This window comes from Piliocolobus tephrosceles, chromosome 18, assembly GCF_002776525.5.
Source record: "Piliocolobus tephrosceles isolate RC106 chromosome 18, ASM277652v3, whole genome shotgun sequence".
Taxonomy (NCBI): domain Eukaryota; kingdom Metazoa; phylum Chordata; class Mammalia; order Primates; family Cercopithecidae; genus Piliocolobus; species Piliocolobus tephrosceles.
In genome coordinates, this window is record NC_045451.1 from 15707374 (window position 1) to 15726468 (window position 19095).

A 19095-nucleotide genomic window follows, 5' to 3' on the forward strand; every position below is an offset into this window, starting at 1 on the left:
TATGGCTAACACTCAATTGGAGAAGGACACCCCACCCCCACTCTTAAAATACTGAGAGGGGTGAGACTTATGGGTTTGCAGGCTGGCATGGGAACAGGATGTGCCTCCCTACATAAGACCAGACCAGGAAGAGTGTGGCCTGTCTCCTAGCCATGGCATCTGCCTGAGGGAGCCCCACAGCCCTGTTAACCCAATAAAAAAACACAGACACAGTACCAGTGTTTGCAGGGGGCTCTCCTGAGGCCCAGGAGTGAACCTAGTGAGGGGGTCATCTCTCTGCATCCCCACCACAGAGCTTGGCTACAAACGCATGGAAACACAAAATAGCCATGCAACTGAGTAAGGGCCTATCTGCTAGCCATCACTCTTAAGCAACATCCACTGGATCACAGCCCAAATCACATCAAAAATTATTCTTCCAATGACATTCCCATGACACTCAGGGCAAGAATCCAACCACAAATAAAGATCTTGTACAGAGACTTAGCCCTCTGAAAGCATCCAGAAATAAAGCCAATTGACTATACTCAACTTATGCCATAGTTAAAGAAACACCAGGCCTTTCAGATGAAAAAGAATCAGCCAAAGATCTCTACAACTCAAAAATGCAAAGTATCCCCTTATCTACAAATGATTCCACTAGCTTCCCAGCAGTGACTCTTAAGCAGATTAAAATGACTGAAATGACAGACATCGAATTCAGAATATGGCTGGCAAGGCAGTTCATTGAGCTTCAGGAAAAAGTTGAAACCCAAACCAAGGAATCCAGAGAACCCAGTAAAACAATCCAAGAGCTGAAAGACAAAATAGACATTTTAAGAAAGAACCAAACTGAACTTCTAGAACTGGGCAATTCACTACAAGAATTTCATAATGTAATTAGAAGTGTTAACAGCAGAGTAGAATAGACCAAGCCAAGAAAAGGATCTCAGAGCTCAAGCACCAGTTCTTTGAATCAATGCAGCCTGACAAAAATAAAGAAAAGTAATTTTAAAAATGAATCAAACCTCTAAGAAATATGAGACTTTTTAAAGAGATAGAATTTAAGACTCATTGGCATTCCTGAAAGAGGGACAAGGGTAAGCAACTTGGAAAACATATTTGAACATATAGTCCACAAAAGTTTCCACAATCTTGTTAGGTTGACATACAAATTCAAGAAACACAGAGAACCTTGGTGAGATACTATACAAGACCACCGTCTCTGAGGCACATAGTCATCAGATTCACCAAGGAAAACATGAAAGAAAAAAATTCTTAAAGGCAGCTAGATAGAAGGGGCAGGTCATGTACAAAAATAACCCCATCAGGCTAGCAGCAGAACTCTTAGCAGAAACCTTAACAAGTCAGAAGAGATTGGCGGCCTATTTTCCACATTCCTAAAGAAGAGAAATTCCAACCAATAATTTCATGTCCCACCAAACTAAACTTCCTAAGTGAAGGAGAAATAGAATCCTTTTCAGACAGGCAAATGCTGAGGGAATTCATTACAACTAGACCAGCCTTACAAGAAGTCCTAAGGAGTGTTGAACATGGAAATGAAAAAATGACACCTGCTACCATAAAACTACATTTAAATACACAGCCCAGAGACACTATAAAGCAACTACACAATCAAGCCTACAAAACAACCTGATATAAGCACAATAACAAAATAAAACTCTCACAAATCACTATTAACCCTGAATATAAATGGTCTAAATGCTGCACTTAAAAGGCATACAATGGTAACTGGATAAAAAGGCAATACCAAACTGTCTGTTGTCTTCAAGAAACCCATCTTACATGAAGGACACCCAAAGGGTCAGAGTAAGGGGATGGAGAAAGATCTACCATGCAAACAAAAAACAAAAAAAGGAACAGGAGTCACTGCTCTTATATCAGATAAAACAGATTTTAAATCAACAACATTCAGGAAGGACAAAGAAGGGCATTATATAATGATAAAGGGTTCAAGTCAACAAGAAGACTTAGCTATCCTAAATATATATTCACTCAACATTGAAGCACCCAGATCTGTAACAAGCCCTTCATGACCTATGAAAAGATTTAGACAGTCACATGATAATGCTGGGAGACTTCAACACCCCAGTGACTCTGTTAGACCAATCATTGACACAGAAAACTAAAAACAAAATTCTGTATTTGAATTCAACAACCAACCAATTGGACCTAATAGACATACACAGAATGCTCCACCAATCAATCACAGACTATACATTCTTCTCATCTGCACATAGAACATATTCTAAGATCAATTACATACTTGGTCATAAAGCAAGTCTCAATAAATTCAAAAAATTGAAATTATAACAAGCACAATCTCAGACCACAATGCATTAAAAATAGAAATCAAGATCAAGAAGATCTTTCAAACATACACATATACACAAAAATTAAACAACTTGCTTCTGAATAACTCTTTTAAGGCAGAAATTTAAAAAATTGCTTGAAAATAATGAAAACAGAGGCACGACTTACCAACATCCTTGGAATGCAGCTAAAGCAGTGTTAATAGGAAACTTTATAGCACTAAAATGCCTACATCAAGAAGTTAGAAAGATCTCAAACTAGCAAACTAAAATTGCACCTAGGGACAAAGAGGAAAAAAAAAAAAAAAACCCCAAAAGCTAGCCAAAGAAAAGAAGCATCTAAAATTATAGAGGGACTGAATGAAACTGAGATGCAAGACTCCATACAGAAGATGAATAAAACCAGTGGTTGGTTTTTTGAAAGAATAAATAAGATTGCTGGACAACTAGCCAGATTAACACAATGAAGACTGAAGTAAGTACAACCAGAAATGACAAAGATGACATTACAACGGATCCTACAGAAATACGAAAGATCCTCAGGGGCTATTGTAAATGAGTCTATGTACACAAATTAGAAAATCTAGAGGAAACCAATAAATTCCTGGAAACACACAAGCTTTCAAGATAGAATCAGGAAGAAAGTGAAAACTTGAACAGACCAATAACAAGTTCTGAAATTGAATCAGTAATAAAAACTACCAACTAAAAATAGCCCTGGACCAGAGAGATTCACAACCAAATTCTACTAGATGTACAAAGATGTACAAAGAATAATAAACTGGTACCAATTTTACTGAAACTATTCCCAAAAATTGAGGAGGAGGGGCTCCTCCGTAACTCATCCTATGAAGATAGCATCACCTTGATAGCAAAACCTGGTGGAGACACAGTGAAAAAAGAAAACCAGTTTAATATCTCTGATGAGCATAGACACAAAAATCCTCAACGAAACATTAGCAACCCAAATCCAGCAACACATCAAGAAGTTAATACACCACAATCAAGTAGGGATTCCTGGGATGCAAGGCTGGTTCAGCATACACAGATCAATAAATATGATTCATCACATAAACAGAATTGCAGAAAAAACAGATAAATCTATTAAAAGTGGGCAAAAGATATGAACAAACAGTTCACAAAAGAAGACAAATGGCCAACAAACACAGGAAAAAATGTTAATCATCACAAATCATCAGAGAAATGCATATCAAAACCACAATGAGATACCATCTCACTCCAGTCAGAATGGCTATTATTAAAAAGTCAAAAAATAACAGGTGCTGATGAGGCTGCAGAGAAAAGGAAACACTTATACATTGTTGGTGGGAATGTAAATTAGTTCAGCTACTGTAGAAAGCATGTTGGAGATTTCTCAAAGAGCTTAAAACAGAGCTACCATTACACAGCCATCCCATTATTGGATATATACTCAAAGGAAAATAAATTGTTCTATGAAAAAGACATATGCACTCAAATGTCCATCACAGTGCTATTCACAAAAGCAAAGACGTGGAACCAACCAAGATGACCAGCAACAGAGGACTGGATAAAGAAAACATGGTACATATACATCATGGAATCCTACACAGCCACAGGAAAAAAAAAAATCATGTCCTTTGCAGCAACATGGATTCAGCTGGAGGCCATTAGGCTAAGTAAGTTAACCCAGAAACAGAAAAATAAATGCCATGTGTTCTCACTTATAAGTGGGCACTAAGCGTTGAGTACACATGGACATAGATGGGAACAACAAACATTGGGGACTTCTGGGGGTAGTGGGGAGAAGGGGAGAATGAGTTGAGAAACGACCTGTTGAGTACTATGCTCACTACCTGAGTGATGGGATCCATACCCCAAACCTCAGCAACACGCAATATTTCCATGTGACAAATCTGTACACATACCCTCTGAATCTAAAATAAAACTTGAAGAGACAAAAAAGAGAATCTAGGTACTGCATGGCACAATTTCTCCTTTGGGTATTCGTAGGCATTTACAAAATTGCTCATTCAGTCTTAATTCTATCACCCTTTAAATCCTCACCTTAACCTGAAAATGAAGATTGGCAACAGGAACAGCTCTCTACAATATTGGAAACCATGACATCAACAAGCTCATTCAGTAGCTTGAAAGTGAACTGCACAGCATTCTTATACATTTGTGTCTCCCTCTCCACACCTGTAGCCCCCCACACCAGGTGCCTCACATTGCCCTTTTCTTTTGGTTACGACTAAATATTTTATTCTGTATAAAATCATCACCAGTTACAAAAATCACCTCAAAGAAAGTACAATTTAGTGTCTGCATTTTTACTTCATCTTCAGGTTGGTCCAAGTTCTGCTTGGTGAGCCCAGAGTTGAGTCTGAAATACACAGCTACACCAGCACTCAGCTGGCTCCTCCCTTGTCTTCTTAGAATTTGGTTCCACAAGTCTTTTTTCCTTACACTGTGAAGGGATTTAAAGTATTTATACAACAGGGTAGAGCGCGAGCTAGCTAGCGCATACATTGTGAGACACACAGTTTCCCTGGGTCAAAACAGTGGCCCCGGCCCCAAAACGTAGAATATAAATGAAACATCTAATGTCATGCATTTTATACAACAAATCAAATGTTATTTTCTAATTATAAAATATATTTGGTGTTAAAAATTAAATGTGATACACACATGCAGACACATACATATTACATTACGTACAACCTCTGCCTATGACAATAAATTACTGCTGTTTAAAAGCCAGAGAAGAAGCACTTTGTCTTGGGAACTGGTAACAAATTTCTTTCCCTGAAATCTTTGTTGCGTAAGGGTTTCAAACATATCTCACAACTAACGTAGGCAGGATTCCCACTTAAAGTAAACTACAAATCAGCTATAGCCCCAACTCAGAAGCCAATACTGTATCTTAGAATATTAGAACTAAAGGCCTTAGAAAGCATCTCCTCAGGGATTTGCGATTCCAACTAAGAAATTCTAACTGTGGTTCAGAATACATATTCAAGTGTTTCACAAAAAACTTCCGCTAACTACTACTAATAATGCATTCCGATATTTCCTTTTCAACTGTATTCCTTTATATTTTTAAAACACTGGTGGCAATTCACTAAATTGTTTTTACAACCTACAGATAGGTTCCATCCCAACATTACAGAACACTGATATGGCCCAATTACCTCATGTTTTTTGCTTATTATTATTATTTATTTAGAGATGGTATCTTGCTCTGTCACCCAGGCTGGAGTACAGTGGCATGATCATAGCTCACTGCAGCCTTGAGCTCCTGAAAGCAATCCTCCCTCCTCAGCCTCCTGTGTAGCTGGGACTACAGACATATGCCACCATACTCAGAGTACTTCTTAAATTTTTTTTTTTTTTTTTTTTTTTTTTTTGTCAAGATGAGGTCTCTCTATGTTTCCCAGGCTAGTCTCCAACTCCTGGCCTCAAGCAATCCTCCTGCTTGGCCTCCCAAAGTGCTGAGATTATAAGCATGAGACACCATGACCAACCTCATCTTTCAAAAGAAGAATTAAGCACTAGGTAAGTCCTTTAACACAGTGCATAGATAGAAAGGACGGCCTGGTGCGGTGGCTCACACCTGTAATCCCAGCACTTTGAGAGCAGCTGGATTACCTGAGGTCAGGAGTTCAAGACCAGCCTGGCCAGCATGGTGAAACCCCATCTCTAATAAAAATACAAAAATTAGCCAGGTGTGGTGGCACAGGCCTGTAATCCCAGCTGAGGCAGGAGAATCACTTGAACCAGAAAGATGGAGGTTACAGTGAGCTGACATAGTGCCACTGCACTCCAGCCTGGATGACAGAGCACCTCTGTCTTAATAAAAAACACAAAAAAGAAAAGAAAAGATTAGTCTTCTCAAATTGTTCAGTGCATAGCAGTAACTTCTATAAGGGATAATTTTGTGTGTTTGTGTCCAATTAACCAACAGAAGATCCTGCCTGTATATTGATATTAGGCATCTTGATTGAGTTGTTTCATTTCATCTGTATTTCTTAAGAAGTTTTGTCTTTCATTTGACCCATGCAAATTAAACAACTATATCCTGAACGTAATTTTCTCTAAAATTAAAGAGACATATTTTTTACTTTCTCATAAAAAATAACCCCAATAAATTATTAGCTAACACTAATTAGGTGTAATTAAAATCAAAGCCAGGCACTCAGATTAACTCCTTTTAATCAAATTGTGCATGTATAAACATATATGGAAAGAAAAGCTTCTACTTTTTAAAAAGGGAGTCCAAACTATGGACATCTACAGAGGAAGAAGAGGTTAATTAATGGAATAAAAAGATTCATGGAAGTAAAAAGTAAAGAGAAAAGGCAAGATTTAGATCCTTTGTATTTTCACAAAAAGAGCCTGATTTGTATAAATAATGTAAAAATAGGCACCGAATATAGTTACAAAGGAAACTAACCCAATAGTTTCCTTTATAAAACTTTATGTAACTTGATAGTAAATATTACAAAATTATTGTACACACAAGAGTAAAAGCTTAAGTTATGGTTTTCAGAAAACAGAACTGACAAATGCCTTCCCTCTCAGACAATCAAACAGTGTTTGAATTTACCCTAAGGAGTGTGAAAAGAAATGGCACAGAAGCCAGTAGAAAAATGCCTGATGGTTCTTCTTGTTTCTGAAATTTTCAAAAGGGGAAGGGAAAAATATGAAACAACCTAATCATTTATGACGTTAGTGAGAGACATCCAGGATGCATGGTCTATATTCTCAAGAAGACCTAGCTCTTTCAGAGAGCCAACTCACCTCACTCAAAAGAGCCATTTAAAACAGAGACAGGAGACGTGGGATCACTCATTGAGGAGCTAAGGACTTGTGTGGAAACACTTGAGTGAGAGAAGGGGACACTATTCATCTTGCTCTGGAGAGAGGTGAACTATCGAATGAATATTAAAATCTTCTCTAGGCTCAAAGAAACACACCTTGAATCAGGTTGTCCAGTAGTTTGAAGAACCTGACTTCTCTCATCTACAGTCTTAAGGAGGATTTGGATTCAAGGAGGAAGAGGGGAAAAAAAGGAATTCATAATGAAAGAATAAATGCTATCAACTTCTCAGAGACCCTGATGCATCTAGAGACACTGTTCACTGATAGACCCAAGGAACAGACATTTTTTAAAAAGTTAATATTCACTAAATGTCTAGTCACAGAACCAGAGGTTATTTGCAAAGAGGTGGCTGGGTGTGGTCAATGACATCTATGCTATTATCTTTAATGAAACATTTACAGGTTTCTCTTGCCTATAAAGTCTATTATCTATAAAGACTCTAATTAATAGTTAGGAGTGAGGTGGTGCATCTTCCTATTGTACAGGATGTTTAAAGGCACAGATCACTGGACATGGTCACCCCTAGAGCCCTAGTCCCATAGAAACTGCATCTATCTAGTGGTCCATGGCTCTTACACTTGGCTTTCTTTGTGCTACAATGGATGGCTCCCATCCGGTATGCCCTAATTTAGGTATAAGTGATAGGGATTTGTAACCTAGGGAATCTATGAATGGGATTCAGGAACTCTTTGAACTTCTTAAAATTATATACACAAATTCTTTCTGTGTACATTTTTGGATACCCCTAAATCTGATTTTCAAAAGGAGTGCTTAGTTCAAAAGTCAATAAGCGTTACAGTAACAGCTCCAGTGGCCTTGCGGGATACCCCTGCCATCTAGCTTCTCCCCTTCTTCTGTCATCCCCTCCCCTCTGCTCTGGCTGGTGATGTTACGGTTGTTTAAAGATTGTAAAGTTGAAACTCGAGAAGTCCTACTCTTTTACTGCCACATTCATTCAGTCATTCACAAAGTCCTGACCAGTCAGGCTGCCTCCCAAATCTGTCACCTTCATCCACTATGTGCATTCCCAAGACCCATCTTCTGGGTTAGGCCACCATCACTTCTCACCTGGACCATTGTCCAGTTCTCCCTGTCAAGTCTCGTAACACTCTAGCCCCATACCCAGAAATCAGCAAACACACGCCTTCAGAAATTCAAACCAGGGAGGTTCACTCCTCTCCTTAGAGCCCTTCAATGCCTTTGCAGTCATCTTAGAACCACAGCAAACTCTTCATCCTACTGTCCAAGGCCCTCTGTGGCCTGCTTGCTGCCCCTCCCCAGCCCACCTTTCACTGCGCTTATGCCCTCTACATCCTCGCAGAGTCCGAGGAGCCTGTGGTCTCTCACTGTGGGCCCTGAATCATGCTGTTGCATCCATTGGAACCCTCTCTCCTTCTCCGCCCATTCCTCCTACTTCTACTCATTGTTCCACATCTGAGCCACAGCATCCCTTCCTCCAGGAAGTCTTCCCAAACTTCAGGACTGGTGTAGAAACTCCTGCTTCACACGTCCATAGCTCATCTGCCCTTACTCATCACATTTATCTCCCTGCTATACCTGTGGAAATTGTGACCGCTCCTTCTAGCCTGAGACTAAGACTCTTAGTCACACTGAAGAGTATGGTTTGAAGAGGCACAACCATGGGGTGGGAGAATGGTGTAATGTAAAATAGATTGCTTTTAAAATGTCTAGAAAGAATTTCTGTTCCATCCACATTTCCCTTTCCATTCTGGTCACTTCTTCTTTCTTCTCAAAGAACTAATAATATGGAGTTAGGTTATTTTGCTTTGTTTAAATTATACATGATTCATTAGAGTCAAACTATTAGTCACTTTAGTTTCACTAAAGTATTCTTATATTTTAAGGACAATAGTATTCTTGTTTTGGTTCACAATGCTATAGGCAAGGAACAAAGAGTATCAAGGTATGTCCAACTACGCAATTAAGTTTTGTTAGCCAGGCTGTTACCTGTTTTATTAGGTAAGACTTCTGTGGCTTTCTCTTTTGAAGGTGCTGCTGATATCTAAGAGGAGGTTTATGTTTATAAATACTATTCTAGCCATGGGTTTTCACACATTCTAGGGTTGCCTGCAGGAATAGAAATAAAACATTAGTGTCAAGAAATGTCCAAATGGTTAAAGATACATATACTGCCTTTCCCTGGATAACTAGCATCAATCAGTGAAGATGTCTACAATGTGCCAGAGATTACAAAGGGAGCAGGAGCTGTCTCTTCTCTCAGTGAGTTTATACTTAAGAGTTTATTATTTGGAGAGTTTGCAATATTATTCTTCTTATATAACCTCTCAGGAAGATTATTATAAGTAATATCAAGCCAAGGGAAATCACCTAAATGTCTAAACGACCCAAACATAAGAACGACCCAAACATAAGAACACATAACCATTATGGACTTGTCCAAGTTTGTAAGAGGTGTGGTGTTCCAGGAAAATCTGAGGTCATCAGTGATGCTTGATGACCAAGTAGGAATGCCAGGGAAGAAGTGAGCCATGTGACATCTGGGGCATGAGATGAGAGGACTCTGAGCACAGCTGAGGCACAAGTGAGCATGTTATGATGGAAACAGCACACATGATCCTGGGAAATTGCCTTGCCTCTCTGAACATTATTTTTCTTATGAAATAGGAGTAACAATAATAATCATAGTCACTCCCACCTTACACAAGTGTACAGACAATTGAGATGAAGCCTGGGAAAGTGTTTTATAGGTGATGAAGCAGGAATGGCAATGAAGAAAATAATGGTGAAGATTATGACAGTAATGCTTCGCCTGGGCATTGAGAGAGGAATGAAACACACTTCTTCCTACCCCTTTAATAACTGAAGATCCAGTAGTGCTTCTTCTCTCACCTCAGAAATCCAGATTATGCCTTCATATGGGCTTTGGCATGTGATTAGCAGAACACAGAAAGTTCTCAGGAGCCTCTGGTGGTGGAGGTGGGAATTAGGGCTGGATACAGTCTGCACTTGTACTCTGATTTTGTTCCTTTCTTAGGACTCTAAGGGAGTTTTTTTCATTTAAAATGAGAAAGGGATACCTACCACATGCCATTTTCTGTCCTTAAAGAGTTTATTATCTAGTGAGATACCACCCCACACACGTGCACACACATACACATATAAACATGCACACACACAAACAGGACATGGCAAGAAATCTGAACCCAGCTCTCATGCAAGGATGCACAATGTGTTCTTTGAGTCCAGCTGAATGGAAAGCTATACAGAGAATATGAACACGGCCAGTTTCTTGAACAACTAAACGAGTCTTATCAAACAAAGATAGAGAGAGCATCCCAGTCAGATGGGACAAGCTAAGCAATGTGAGAGTAGTGGATTCGGTTTCCAAATAGTACAAGGTACCTTCAGGTTAGAGTCTTTATTGCAGAGCCATGCAATAGGCTATCATTGATTTATATGGTTCCTATTCACGTAAAGGTCTTTTTTGATGAAAATATAATTCAGTGGACTCTCATTGTTTATAAATTCATAAGTAAGTTCAGCATGATCCACTGATTCTCAATTTATTTTTCTTCTGTTTATAAAATTACAGATGGCTTATTATAAATATTCATATACACAAATCATTTTCCCTCATGAATTTAAATCCTACTATTTAAAATTAGTTCATCAATCTATGTATCTGTATAAGCAATTTTATGTGTAATAAATGAGCCACATTGAATCAAATCAAACATATTATAAAAGAATTCTTGCTTGCTTGCTTGCTTGCTTTGCCTAGAAAACAAAGAAAGCCCTAGTTGTCCTACATTGGTCAGAGGAAAACAATCACACTGTACAGGTATGTTGTATTTCTTTATTCTGATAAATAGAGAAAAAACTTATAAACTACACAGCATATGAAATATGATTCTGTAAATCACAACTGCCAACGGTTAAAAGATCTTTAATATTTGAAAAAACTATGTACATATTAAGTCTTATCAAGAAAGGCCAAAATTTGTCAATTGAAAGCATTAATGAAATATTTTGGTTGGTCCTCAATCCCAATTCCATATTTTTTACCATCTAGATTATACATTGATTTAAAATCAAACGTATGAAGGTAAACTCTAATATCTTCATAGGTCAACAACAAAAATTTATCCTTCACACTTATTTCTAGAAAGCAGCTGGGCTTATTTCCTAGATTGTTTACAATGAAGCTAGAATATCTGCAATAACTGTAGAGTTTCAAAAAGGATCCCTAGGGCTACTTCTACATTCTCCTTCCCAGTTGAGCACTCTCCATAATTTCCAGATGGGTCATGGGGAAGAACGATAGAAACGAGTGTGGGAAGAAAGACAATGAAATTAGAAATGGGCGAGGCACATGGTGGTGGAATGCTAAGAGCAGGGATCAGGACAATCAACCAGGTGTCGAGGAAGGGACAAGTCACCAGTGTCATCTGCTGACCAGTGGTAGGAAGAAATAAACTCAAAGGAAACACCACATTTTTCCAATTAAACTCAAATCTATTGACTTGTGGTAGTTCTTTGATGTTGTGGGGACTGCTGTAATAGAAACCAAGTGGATTTTCAAGGGCAAGAAACTTTTCCACTGAATAAGATGATGTCATCCTTCCTGATGACAAATAGAAATGGGTGGTCGGCTCTAAACAGCGTGGACTCAGGGAGTTGCTTTTCTACAATATTACTTCCTGTGGCAGCAGTAGCCTCAGTGCCCTCCTCATTGACCTCTATGTAAGATTTGTGCATCAGTCTTGATATATACAGACGACCCCCTGAAGCAATCCCAGAGAGATCTGCTTTGGATTCATCAAAGATATCTTTCAGCCCTAGGAGTCTCAAATATTGTTTCATTTCATAATTCTTCTCTATCTTGAACTGAGGAAAAAATACCTCAACATACTTAGAGGTCATTCGCCTTGGATTGGTCCATTCCATTAGATTCTGAAAGGTCAGTTTGTTTTCAATCTGTAAAAATAATTCAAAGATAATTTAGAATCATATGGTTAAGTGATAGATGAAACAATAGCTACAAAGATACATAGTTTTCTATAATTTATCCCTTCCTGGATATTTGTGTTCACGTACATGAATGGGTCCTTGGAAGTCTTGAAACAGAATATGATTAAAATGAATAGTTCAAGTACTTTTTAACAAATCCAAAGTTTAATTTGCTCTACTAGGAGAGGCATGATTTATTTGCACTTTAGGGCAATTCCACTCTCTGTTCACCCATGAGCAGATACAACTAAAGTGGAGCAAAAGACAGGTGAAGGAACCTGAGAATTTGAGACCATTAGAGGGAGAAAGGAGCCCAGTGGTCATTTAAATCAATGTTTCCTAGCCATCTCCTCATCATGAAAGATAGATAAAGTAATGTTTGCAGAGCTTAGTGGAGAAAACCAAAGGGACCCCATGTGGCCTGAGGCAAGGAGCCCAGAGCTCCAGCCTCAAAGATTTGGGTGATCAATATCTCCCAGTACAGTTACCCATACTGTCTGGGAGGCTTGAATTCAAATCAATTTCTTGTTCTCAACAGATGAGGCAACTGAAGTGCAGGGGGCTGTAGTTCAATATGCCTGAAGGCAAAGCAAGCAACCTTAGTTACACAGCTAGAAGAGTCCTTATCTCTCCAGCAGCATCGCTGCCTACAAACAATTCACAAAGCCAATTCACCGGCTCTTGAATACTGAGAATTGATCATAAATTCTCAATTTAGAATAAGAAGATTTTTCATAAACATTGTTTAGAAATCTTACATAAGGACATTTCTTCTCAAATTCAGGCTCAACTTCAATCTTAAACAACTTTTTACTGATATTAAATTTAACTTGTATTCTTACCAAGGACCTAAATTTATATAATCAAATTTAGTCTAATTTGAATTTTTTGTGTTAATTATCCAGTTTTGTGCTTAATCTGTAATATAATTTTACCCTGTTGGAATTTTTTTTTCATTTAGTGCACTGAGATCCAACTTCCTCATCATTATCTGGTTATGAAGGATTATGCAGGTATTTAAGATTGTATAGTATGTAGGTTTATAATAGTCAGATTCAAAAATTGTTAGGTAAATCTATTACAGAAAAGGAAAATTCAGACAGTAAGTGCAAGAACAGAACTATATTATTAGCTTACTTTGTCTTGGCTACTTTTTCTGTTGCAGATTATTTCAAGTTAAACTAATTGCTGTATGCTAAAATCTGATTATTATGAAGATTATCAAGTGAATAATAAATTTAATATGAGGACCAATATTTTATATGGTCATACTTTAGATTTAATAGTACCAATTTTATGACATTTCTCTTGCTTCTCATGTCAAAACAATTTAGATGAAAATGTAATGAAAGAAAGTTATTGCTAAAATTTAGTAATCTTTGTCTATGTAGAAAGTGCCATTCCAAAGCTTTAAAGTCATGTTTTTAAATCATAGTAATGTCCCTTGGATGGTACGCATGTCTATTTCTTTATATTCATTCCACTGTCCTGTTATTCCACAGCAAATATTCATTATTTTCCAAGTCAAAACAAAACAAGTACTTTTAAGTGTAGTTGTAACTTTTCAGTGTAGATGACATACATGTATGTGTGTGCACATATATACACACAAATATGCATATCTACACATATGCATCTATCAGAAAAATTGACTAAATTCTGTCAACCTCCCTTCCCTATCTCCCATGCTTGCTGTAAACATCAAATAAGATAATGTAAATGAAGCTCAGAGCACATGGCCTGGGGTGTAGTAGGTGCTAAATAAATGGCACCTATTATTCCTTTTAAATGAGAGAATAGAGAAGAGAGATGAGTCCAGGCCTCTGAGATTGCAGATCAAACTCAAAGAGCCAAGCTCAGGAGGAGGAAAAGCAGAAAAAGGACTGAAAAAAGATCAGGCTCTGAGACACAGTGGTGGTGTCTGGCTTGCATGGCCCCCACCATCTTCCCATTGCACTGTGTTGGTCCATTTCTCCTGCCACATCAGTCACAGGGCAGTCCCTAAACTCTGCTTTTCACTTGAGACACAGCAGCATAGAGTGATGAAACTGCCTTTGCAAAATTATAACAGTAGGAAATCTGACATAGTTGACTCCATCTTGCTGCTAACCTCCAAGTTGTTGGTCATTCTTTGGCATAGGCTAAGCTAACTTTGGAAGAAATTTAGTTTATAGTTTAAATGTAAAACAAGAATCATAATAGCCCTTCCCAAAACTAAACCACCTTTGTAAAACTAATGAAAGACCGCATGGTTATGATTATGAGAGAGGCCTGAATTCCGCCACGATGTAGGCATAGTAAGCATTAACCAATCATTGTTATGGAGGCCATAAAATTTGTAACTCCACCAATGACTCTTGTAGATCATATCACTATTGTAGAACCTAAGACTGGCCTTTTGAGATGTCTTTTTAGACTTTTACATTTCTGACACTAACTCCACTTGGACTCATGACTCATGACTCAACCGGTCCTGTGGCCCCCACAGAGTCCAGAGGTGAACTCAGTGCATGAGAACAGTTTTACACACGCTTGTGATTGCATCCCCACCCAATCAACAGCACTTATTCCCTAGACCCCTGCCCGCCAAACTGTCCTTGAAAACTCCTAACCTCCAAACCTTCAGGGAGATTGATTTGAGTAGTAGTGATCTCATCTCCCAGGTGGCGTGGTCGGCTTTGCATCCATTAAACTCTCTTTACTACAATGCTGTGCCCTCAGTGACTTGATTTTTCCTGTGCAGCAGGCAGGGAGACCCTCTTGTGCAATTACAGTGAGACCATATATTTTAATTCTCAAAGGCTCAGGTCTCTATCATATCATACCTGCCTAAAGATGCTCAGTCTAGCAAAATTTCAATAACACATAAAAGACTGTATTCATGACCGAACACCAAAAATACCTAAACTCATGTATTTTTAATTCCATAACTGACATTTGAGAGGGTTCCAACTTGATCAGTATTCAACTAAAATTACGCTAAACTGAGTTAAGTCAATCTCAGCAACTACAATGGTGTCTGGCTCATACTAGGTACTCCTTAAATATCTGTCAAATAATTAACAAGCAGGGAAGTCTGTGATATCTCAATACCCTGAAATCTTGCAGTTTACCAATGAAAACTGAATCAGCAGTATCCTAAAAGTCTTATTTCCCAGTAGTGAAAATGACAGTCGTAACTTACTTCAGAGAGGTCATTCTCAGGCAGCAGAACGTACATGTTTATGCCACCATTGTATCTGAGCTCAAGAACCTTCATTGACGGGTCCTCAATAACAGACAAATTGAACTTCTGCTCCTGGTGCATCATGGCCACTGCCTTCCCAGAGCACTGAAAGTCAAGTCACAAAAAATTATTTATAATCCCACTTCATTGTACTTATTAACCAAATACATATAAGAATATTGTACTTGGTCAATAAATTATTGCTCAGTTGATCCTGCAGATTTTTTCCTGACAGGTTACCAACAGTGGTTGCATTGGTGCAAATCTTAGTGGTAAAGCCAAGACTTCAAGTTTGATTTCTTGAGTTTAAAATGTCCTACCTGTGTGACCTTGGGTGAGTTACTGTGCCTCTCTGTGCCTCCATTTCCTCATTTATAGAATGGGAGTGACTATAATCCCTGCTATACAGGACTGTTGTGAGGATTATGTGAATTAATATATCTAGCACTTGGAACATTGCCTTGCACTTAGTCTTTTAACTGAAAAGTCTCTATAATAAGTAATGAAAATGTACTAAATAACATTAAAGTGAAAAATGAATGCTATAGGTTTTTTTTTTCTCTTCTTAGAAGTAAAATACAGACTAGTACTAACAAAATTACACAATTTAAGACCAGGTGCAGTGGCTCATGCCTGTAATCCCAGCACTTTGGGAGGTCTGGGCCAACTACTTGAGCCTGGGAGCTCAAGACCAGCCTGAGCAACGTGGCGAGACCGCATCTCCACTAAAAATCAAAAATAAAAAAAAATAGCTGGGTGTGGTGGAACATGCCTGTAGTCCCAGCTACTTGGGAGGCTGAGGTGGGAGGATCACCTGAGCCCAAGAGGTCCAGGCTAGAGTGAGCAGTGATTCCACCACTGCACTCCAGACTGGACAACAGAGTGAGACCCTGTCTCAAAAAACAAACAACAACAACAAAAACACAATTTAAGCATGAGATCTTGGAAAAATAAAAATTCCAGCAAGATATTTGATAATGTCCTTCAAATTCACCAGGGCAAAAAAAAAGTAGCTCTTATCTTGAGAATATTGTTAATAGATTTAGAGACACCATTGAGGTACAATAAACTTTCTCCTAGTGATGTTATAATCTGCAAACTTGTCAATATTTCTGTAATATCCCCTTTTAAGAAAAAACATCCTACATGGGGAGGACAGATAATTCTCTGTCCTTGAACCGAAGGTCCTTCTTTCTCTGGACAGTTTGCCTTTTTTGACTTAGAGTCCAATCCTCAGACAGAACATACATGAAATCTATCTGCTTAGTGAGACAGGTCCGCAGAATTGAGCCTGATACACGTGGGGACTGGGATGTGACAGACAGGATGTCTCACTGGGGCAGGGGAAGAATCACATATCTGGGTTATGCTGGAGAGATTATGTTACCAATTTTTAATATGATAGAACTAACATTGACATCAGCGATCCAGATTCCATAGCGTGTTACGTTACAAGGTGTCTGTTACAGCTACATTACATAGGGTGTGCGGACCAGCAGGAAGAGTGTTTAAAACAATGTTATTGTATAGTAATGCTTTTTAAAATAAAAAAAATAGGAGAAAAGAATAACACAGGAAACAGGAATGCAGCTTCTGTGAAGCAAGGCAGAAGCCTCAACACGATATTCCTGACTGCAAGAGTTTTGTTGTTTCTGCTGTACAGAGATTACTGTGTACAAATTGATTTTAAAACCCAAGAATATATGTTTTATAAAGGTTGGTAGTAAGATGTTTTAGATCAAAAACAGAACTAAGTGAAGAAATACATATGGCTTATACTTGGAAATGCATACCTTTACTAAACATAACTTTTCCCCTTGTAAAAGAAAACACGTTCCCTACTATGACTCAGGAAAATCATTGATGGTAAATCATTCTAAGTGCAGACCCCACGGTTAAAATAATGGAAAATGAAAAATACACTTTTGTCATATGTTTTCTTATAGGCCTCCAATGATAATATCTTAAGATACATTCATGTCACTTCTTTCAATTTTGAATGTATTTTAAAGAATACCAATTTACAAGACACCTTTGGCGATGTTTCACAGCCTGCATGACAGGGAAAATAGAAAGTTTGCTTTGTAAAGCAACTGACCATACAATATTGGTAATGCAAAAGAAGAAATTAGTTAAAAACGGTGAATCCAGAGTTTACTACGTAACTATCACAGTCCTGCAAAGGAATACTATTGAGGAAAAATTCTAAATTAAACAGGAGATTGACAACATACCTTGGGAGATTTGAAACGGCAATTTGTGGTTTCACTCTTGGTGAAGGCTGATTGCCACTTGCCTTTGAAGTACACAGCATTCACCAGCACCATTACAGCAGATGAGCTGATGCCACCGTCACCAATCACGTTCTTGATTTTGCCTTTCGAAAAAAAAAAATTGAGGGGAGAAAGGTTTATTTTGATATAATTTTTAAAATGATTTAAAAGACCATTAATTGGTATGAAGTTTTTTTCTTACCACATAATAACACCAATAAGAATATTAAGAATAACCTATGAGCAAGTAATGTGTCCAGCACTTTCTAAGCCCTTTAGATGCAATCTTTGGTTTAATCCTCACATAATCCCTGTGAGGTAGGCACTATTATTGCTTCCATTTCCTGTTGATGAAGCTAAGGCACAAAGAGATTAAGACACACAACAAGAAAATGATAGCAATAGGATTCCAACCCAGGAAGACAGCCCCAGAGTCCCTGCTCATAGGTACCAAAGTGCCTTTACTGCATTGACTAGGCCACCTTTTGCTACCACAGTACTTCAATCCATTGAAAGGGTAATGCCCTCCTTCATTCTACAGTAACGAAACTTTTGCTGGATGCTATGCACTATTCTGCATATTTGAATTACAAATGTGAAAGACATAGCCTGTGCCATCATTGAGCTACCAGTCCAGCACAGAAGAGTCAACATCCGAAGAGCAGCTGTAACCCACCAGTAACATAGAGGTCTGATCTCAGTGCACTGTGAGAGCACAGATTAAAGGCACCCAACTTTTTCTGTGGTTATCTGCTTTAGCCGAAGGACAGTGGGGAACAGGGAGAGCTTCCATAAAGCACAGACTATTTATTCAAAGGCACAGAAGCCTGGAAGAGCAAAGTGCATTTGTCAGGAAGAATGAGTTAGCAAGATTGGAAGCAAGGGCCTGGTAATGAAGAGGCTTGAATGTCTGGTAAGAATTTTGTATTATTTTGAAGGTGATGGAAAATAATTGCTCAAGATTCATTGAAAGACAAGAAAGGTCATGGTCATGATGGATCTGATTTGCCTTTCAAAAAGATGGTTCTGGTATTGTGTAGAGGATGTAGGCTTCAAGACCTGGGTAGGGTTGTTAGGAATATTGGCAACATTTTAAAGGGTTTCCTCAAATAAATATTGAGTACATATGCTTATGAAAAATTAGAGTAATCATGCATAGATTTGCACGAGAAAGGAAGACAGAGAAATAACTACTCTAAATAGAGAAAGTTGTTAGCGATCTAATACCCTTATATTAAATACTAAATAGAATCCCACCTAGCTTTTAGAAAAGTAATAATTACATAGTTTCTCTTGATTTATAAGTGTTACATTTGAAACATGTGATGGCTAAACATCAAAGTAACCCACTCTGAATATAATGAGGAATGAACGAATAAAAAGAAAATTTATACACGGCATTCTTAGTCCCAGGACTAAGTGTATGCT

At 38.2% G+C, this 19095-nt stretch overlaps 1 protein-coding gene across 2 annotated transcripts in view; it reads right to left on the reverse strand.

The window, feature by feature from the left end:
• Positions 1 to 11000: 11000 nt before the first annotated feature.
• SERPINB7 (serpin family B member 7) overlaps positions 11001 to 19095 on the reverse strand; it is a 54179-nt gene continuing 46084 nt past the window's right edge. For both annotated transcript variants that reach the window (XM_023195199.1, XM_023195198.1), the window contains exons 6-8: positions 17629 to 17771; positions 15353 to 15499; positions 11001 to 12135 (exon numbers count right to left, since the gene is read on the reverse strand). In XM_023195199.1, coding sequence (XP_023050967.1) covers positions 11737 to 12135; positions 15353 to 15499; positions 17629 to 17771 — 689 coding nt within the window. In that variant the 3' untranslated portion in view covers positions 11001 to 11736. The remainder of the gene's footprint in view (positions 12136 to 15352; positions 15500 to 17628; positions 17772 to 19095) is intronic.